The sequence below is a fragment of the Ornithorhynchus anatinus genome, chromosome 6 (genome assembly GCF_004115215.2).
Source record: "Ornithorhynchus anatinus isolate Pmale09 chromosome 6, mOrnAna1.pri.v4, whole genome shotgun sequence".
Classification (NCBI taxonomy): domain Eukaryota; kingdom Metazoa; phylum Chordata; class Mammalia; order Monotremata; family Ornithorhynchidae; genus Ornithorhynchus; species Ornithorhynchus anatinus.
This window is the reverse complement of record NC_041733.1, coordinates 35,049,239-35,056,072: the sequence shown is the minus strand read 5'-3', so window position 1 is coordinate 35,056,072 and position 6,834 is coordinate 35,049,239. Positions and strand designations below refer to the sequence as shown.

The window sequence follows — 6,834 nt, the reverse complement described above, 5'->3', positions numbered from 1 at the left end:
TAGTATTTTCCAGAAACAACTTTACCAACTATGAACTTAAAATGTTAAAAATGAACGGGAAACAAATTATACAGTACAGCTCCTTGGAAATACCTTACTCCGTGTTCAAGTAAACATTCATAAAAATCTGCTTCTAAAAATCCCCAGCAACTACAAACGATCTAAGTAGTCTCAGCTCCCTCTGACTCGGCAGAGCAAGTTAACTTGTTTTCGTTGAGACAATGTGTCTTCCAGTAAGTTTCCCTCTGGTCTTGAAGCAGTTGCCCCCTTTCCAAGAACTGAAGGTTTTTGAAAGGTTCCAAGCAGTTCAGTAAGATTCTGGTATTACAAATTCAAACTCAGTACTGCCATCTGTTACGTTTTGTTTAAAAATGGAGTCGTTTCCCTGCGGAATAAAAATATCATCCCAGGTCATCTGTTTGGTGGAAGGGTTGGATGTAGTTCCTTCCGAAGGTTCTTTCCCGGCATCAACATGATAGACAATTCCATCCTCGTTTATGACCGGTATACTACTTGACCGATCAGTAATGTACGCGTATTGTCTGATCTGCAGAGACCTACAGGGATGTAAGCGATAGAGCTTGGTGTCTCCCGAAGGGTCCTGACTATGAACTGACCGTATGTGGGAAGCCATAACCTGATAGTTGATGAATGCTTTGCCACAGGTCAAACACTGATAGCGTCGCTCACCCGTGTGATGGATCTCATGCTTCGTGCGATATTCTGCTAGAGGAAACACTTTCTCACAGTAACGACAGGGATACTTCTTCTCCCAGGAATGCACGTTAAAGTGTCTCCGTAAACTCGTCAAACAGACATAAGATCTCTTGCACACAATACATATGTAGTAAACCCTTCCATCCACAATCAGCTCATAGTGATCGTCGTGTTTCACTTTCATTCGTTTCCGGTTTGAAGGATCGTCGCCGGATGTTCTCGGTACCTCGCTATCAAGCTTGGCCTCCCCTTCGTCAGGGTCATCTTTGACAGGAATCACTATGTCGTAGGTGTCCTCACCGATGTTCGCATAAACCTTGCAACCCGTAGATAAGCCTTCAATTTCAGTAGCCGTGTCTAACGTAATGATCTTCTGTCCTTCCGTCATGTGTTTTGACACCGCACCGGGATCCTTGTGGTTCCCGGTGAGGATGTCGGAGATTTTTAATTTAAATTCTCCAGGGTGAGAAGGGAGCTCTTGCTCCAAGGGGGAAATCTGTTTTTTTTGAACGCCAGACCCGTCGAAAGCGGGCTCTTTACGGACCTCAGACTGGGGCACCAAGGAGGTGTTGCTGACTGCTGAATCTGGACTGGAGCTAATGATGTCGTCGTCGTCTTCGTCCTCCATGGCATCCTCCTCCTCTTCCTCCTCATTAGCCTCATTTCCCGTCAGAGCGATGACGGTGTCTGGTGCCTGCTGGCCCCGCACACGCAGATGAACGGAAGGAGACAGGCTGTTGGGGCGGGAGGAACGATCGCTCGGGGATGAGTTCGACCGTGACTGATTCAGCAAAATAACGTTGGGAGTCAGATGCTTGGGAGCCGGAGCTCCAAGGGATTCCCCATCATCTTGCGTTTGGCTTGGAGTGGACTGATTCCCAGAGGCAGTGAGTTTCTGGGTGGGCGGAACGTTCGTCAGAGAGGAGCTGCCACAAGGTGCCACGTCATGGGCGGCCGTCGAGGTTGGGCTCGGCTGGGCTTGTGGTGACGCATCGTTACTTGGCAGAGTCTCTTTGGGAGGCAGGATTTCTGAGCAGAAAATGACATCATCGTCGTCAGAATCAGAATCGGTCACAATGATTTTTTTGGTTTCGTAATCTTCGCTGGACAAGGAAAATGACTCCGTTATAATAGGCATTGCAGGCGCCCCGACCTCGTGGCCTTCGTGCTTTGATTTCTGCATTTCAAGGTCCTTTTCGTCTGAGCCTGGAGATGAGGTTTCGGAAGTGCCGTCCTTGGCTTCACCTGAGATGCTTTTAACCTGTGACAAAGGTACACCAAGGTCGGCTATGAATTTTACTCCTAATAATTGCCCTGATTTAATCAATTCATCAAGTAAATCCGATCTGACCCGTATAATTTTAGAACTATAAATGAAGTTGAGTATTTCTGCAAAAATCTCGGCTCGAATAAAGCTCAGTTCAACCACCTGCCCAGCGACTGAGAAGAGCTGGTGGAAATAGGTACTAGAGGCGGAAAGAATATTCCTATGGGCTCGAAATTTCCGATCTTCCACAATAACAGTAACATCACAGAACAGTCCATGGCCACGTTGCTCATTCAAAGATTTCAGGAGATTACCAGAATACTGTGTATCTGTTGCAGAAATCAGTTTTTTGCTCTCCATGCCTACACGAGAAAGGGGAAAGACGTCAAAGTATTGTATGTAAATTGTATAATCACAAGAGGAAGTCTGTTGTTGTTTTGACCCAGGTTTCATTCTAGGTTCCTAATATATAGATCGATAACTCCTACATTCCGGCCTTTGGGCCCCTGCTCAAATCTTATAGGTCTTTTTTTGAAATACTTGAGAGTCTAAGCCCCTCTCTTTACTGGCGATTTTCAGAAGCTGCCTCCTGAGTGTAGCTGGGATTAGGCTCCTGCTGCAAGCTACTGTGTATCTTAAAGAGCCTTCTCCCAATTTTTCTGATATGTCTCCTTCCAAATGAGATGTTAACCGTTGGCTCAGTTCTCTACATTTGTGGGATAAAAAGCATCAGGTTACATACACAATTGGAGATTCTGAAAGTATAGAATTGCCCTTCGTCACCCAACGAGTACCTCTCCAGTGATAAAAGCGGCGTTTAAAAGCTTCTAAATTTTCAAATGACAAAGCCGAGTTGGTACGTTTCCTCAGAAACTGAGAGCGGCATTTTGGAACTCTCTGCATCGATCACACCATGTTACCAGTGGCTGCCGTTCTAAGTATCTGATTTGAATTAGAGCTCCAAGAACTTCTGCAAAGTTGGCTCCTGCAGGCATGCCCATTTCGACTATCAGTCAACATTAGAAATTCTGATAATTACCTCCATATCTGGGCATTTTTTCCCTCCACATGAAACACAACGATAATGCCAATGACAATAAGATCAGGAAGAAATCATACGTCGAAATCTGAGAAAGCATTATTTTTTTTTTGGTAAGGGAGATTTAGATAGGAGTATTTTCATCTTCCCTGACGCCTTTAAGTGATACAGGATGTCTAGAGATGCATGAACACAAGTTATCCAAATTTTTAATGACAAGGTTTTCCACTGAAAATATAAACAAAGTGCAAATATCAAGGGCAAAAAAAACAAACTGCTACCATCATCTGTAACAGATTAGTTCCTGCCTACTAAGGATGGCAAGCAGTTTCTGGTTAACACATAGGCATTTTAATCCATCAGAAGGGGTGACCTCTGGGCTTTGTGCCAGCAGAGATTCCTAAATGTAGGAATTGCAACATTCTCTCTTAGTGTTACATCAATGGAAACTAATGGTTTTAACTCATCAAAACGGGCCCACAATTGCAGTGGCTCAAAAAGGAGGTTAACCAAGCTGGATAAGAAGTCAAACTGACATTTACAGGAGATCCCGGCAGTTGCTTTTTATTGGAGGGGAGGGGGTACGGCTGGGGGCCCGGCTACCCCTCCCGAGGATGTGCAACAAGATTTGGTGGGAAATATCGGCCAGAGAGGGGCAGATTTTCCAGCCGAGGCAGCAGTATGGGCCCGGGGGACATGGGAATGGGAGAAGCAGCGTGGCTTAGTGGAAAGAGCACGGGCTTGGAAGTCGGAGGTCATGGGTTCTAAATCCGGCTTTTATCGGCTGTGTGACTCTGGGCAAGTCACTTCACTTCTCTGGGCCTCACTTACCTCATCTGTAAAATAGGGATGAAGACTGTCGGCCCCACGTGAGACCACCCAATCACCTTGCATCTCCCCCCCGCCCCCCGCGCTTAGAATGGTGCTTGGCACCTAGTAAGCGCTTAAAAAATACCATCGTTATTGTTATTTTTAATAAATAAACCATATCGGTCAGGGTTGGAATGATCGGCTGGGTGAGTTGTGGCAGTGACAATTTAGTTTCCCCCCTCCCTCTGCAAGGGGCAGCCCATCCCGAGGTTTCAACCTGCATTTCCCTGGGCCAGAGGCAGGCCCACCCCTGCAGCTGCTGGTGCAAGCCAAGGAGGAGGTGATGGGGGATGTGGGGAAAGGGCAAACTGGTGAGCAGGGAGGGAGGAGCCAGGTTGACTAGAGGAAGATAAAACAGATTAGAGACCTCAAAGAGAGGAAGCGGCATGGCCCAACGGGTCGAGCACGGGCCTGGATGCCAGGAAGACCCGGGTTCGAATCCCCCCAGCACCACCGGGTGACCTTAAGCGGCTCAATTACTTCTCTGTGAGCCCGTAGTTGGGCAGGGATCGTCTCTGTTGCCCGAATTGCGCATTCCAGGCGCTCAGTTCAGTGCTCCGCACACACTATGCGCTCAATAAGTACCACTGAATGGAACTGCACTCTCTGTGCCTCACTTACCTCATCCGAAAAATGGGGATGGAGACTGTCGGCCAACTGGGACATGGGCTCTGTACAACCCGACTCATTTGGAGGCGCCTCAGTCCCCTCATCCGTAAAAGGGGGAATAAATCCGGGGCACCACCTGATCACTCCGTACCTATCCCAGGGCTTACAACAGTACTGGGCACATAGTAAGCGCTTAACAAATACCCTCATTGTCATCATTATCAGCCCGGCGCTCAGTACGGTGCTTGTACCATCAAAAGGGTGGGGGGAGAGATTGAGGAGGTGAGACATTATCAGCTAGGCGTTTAGTACGGTGCTGGAGGCGTACTGAGCGCTTAAAGAATACCATTAAAAGGTGGGGGGGATTGAGGAGGTGAGACATTACCAGCCCGGCGCTTAGTACGGTGCTGGAGGCGTAGTAAGCACTTAAAGAACATTAAAAGGGGGGGAGATTGAGGAGGTGAGACGTTATCAGCCCGGCGCTTAGTACGGTGCTGGAGGCGTAGTAAGCGCTTAAAGAATACTATTAAAGGGGGGGGATTGGGGAGGTGAGACATTATCAGCCCGGTGCTTAGTACGGTGCTGGAGGCGTAGTAAGCGCTTAAAAAATACCATTAAGGGGGGGGGGATTGGGGAGGTGAGACATTACCAGCCCGGCGCTTAGTACGGTGCTGGAGGCGTAGTACGCGCTTAAAGAACACCATTAAAAGGGGGTTGAGGAGGTGAGACATTACCAGCCCGGCGCTTAGTACGGTGCTGGAGACGTAGTAAGCGCTTAAGGAATACCATTAAAAAGGGGGGGGGGGAATTGAGAAGGTGAGAGATTACCAGCCCGGCGCTTAGTACGGTGCTGGAGGCGTAGTAAGCGCTTAAAGAACAGCATTAAAAGGGAGACTGGGGAGACGAGACAGGGAGATGGAGGGATCCGTGGATGGTCCGTAGTGAGCGGTCCCAGTGCTTAGAGGACGGGGGGAAGCGTTCGGGAGCGTCTTAGCGGGGTTGGCGGCGGGCGGTCCTGGGCCGGGGCGGCGGCCGCTTGGGCCCACGCGCCCCGGGGCCCCGCACAAAGGCCCGAACCAACGCCGCCACCGCTTCCTGCTTGACGGGAGGGGATGGAGCGCAGCCTCCCGCCCCGCCCGCGGCCCCGCGGCCCCTCCGCCCCCACTTCACCTGATCCCCGCCGCCGCCGCCGCCGCCGCCGCCCCGCTCCGGGGGTTTCGGAGAAAAGAAGCGCCCGCCCCGGGCCTCGGCGACCCACGACAACGACAACGACAACGGCTCCTCCCCCGCACCAGCAGCACCGGCTCCTCCTCCTGCCGCCGCACAACCGACAGGGGGCGCCCGCTCCGGACGCGCTCGGACCTCTCCGGGAGCCGCTCGGCTCCTTCCGGAACGCCGCCCCCCCCCCCCCGCCTCCCTCCGACCCTTCGGCTCCTTCCGGACGGGCTGGCTCGGCTCTTTCCGGAAGGGCTGGGTCGGGGGGGCCGCTCGGCTGGACTCGGCTCTTTCCGGAAAGCGGCCCGTCCCGGAGCCGGCGGCCTACGCCCAGCGCCCCGACGTGTCCTTCCACCTTCCCGCCGCACGAGGGCGCGCGTCCTGCAAGGGCTGCCTGCGTTGGGCAATCTTATTCATTCAGTAGTATTTATTGAGCGCTTAATAGAATAATAATGTTGGTGTTAAGCGCTTACTATGCGAGCACTGTTCTAAGCGCTGGGGGAGATACGGGGTAATCAGGTTGTCCCACTTGAGGCTCCCAGTCTTCATCCCCATTTTACAGATGAGGGAACTGAGGCACCGAGAAGTCAATTGACTTGCCCAAAGTCACCCAGCTGACAGGTGGCGGAGTCGGGATTAGAACCCATGACCTTTGACTCCTAAACCCGGGCTTTTTCCACTGAGGCGCGCTGCTATGTGCAGAGCACTGTACTGAGCGCTCGGAAAGTACAATTTGGCAACAGATAGAGACAATCCCTCCCCAGCAACGGGCACACCGTCTGTTTGGAGCGCGGGGATAGATGCAAGGATAGACACAGTCCATGTCCCACATGGGCCTCACAGTCTTAATTCCCCTTTTACAGATGAGGTGACCATCTAAGCCTTATTGAAGGCCCATCTCCAAGTAGGCCTTTCCTGACTTAAACCCTCATTTCCTCTTCTTCCACTGCCTTTTGTGTCACCCTGATTTACTCCCTTTATTCACTCCTCCCTCAGCCCCACATCATTTGTGTACATTATTGATTTATATTGTCGGTCTCCCCCTCTAGACTGTAACCTCGTAGGCAGGGAGTGCCAACTCTGTTATATTGTACTCTTCCAAGTGCTTAGTACGGTG

The 6,834-nt window shown here is 50.9% G+C and overlaps 1 protein-coding gene across 2 annotated transcripts; it reads right to left on the bottom strand.

The window, feature by feature from the left end:
* On the bottom strand, nt 1–5,808 carry ZBTB33 (zinc finger and BTB domain containing 33). Of its 2 annotated transcripts, none has more exons than XM_029067713.2 (2): nt 5,673–5,808; nt 1–2,346 (listed from the first exon to the last, which is right to left on the bottom strand). In XM_029067713.2, the coding sequence occupies exon 2, from the start codon at nt 2,342–2,344 to the stop codon at nt 308–310; it is 2,037 nt and encodes a 678-aa protein (XP_028923546.1). In that variant the 5' UTR covers nt 2,345–2,346; nt 5,673–5,808; the 3' UTR covers nt 1–307. The 2 variants fall into 2 exon arrangements, with proteins under 2 accessions (XP_028923546.1, XP_028923545.1); XM_029067712.2 differs by lacking the exon at nt 5,673–5,808 and adding an exon at nt 4,515–5,309 and having other exon boundaries at nt 1–1,978.
* Between the last annotated feature and the right edge of the window lie 1,026 nt (nt 5,809–6,834).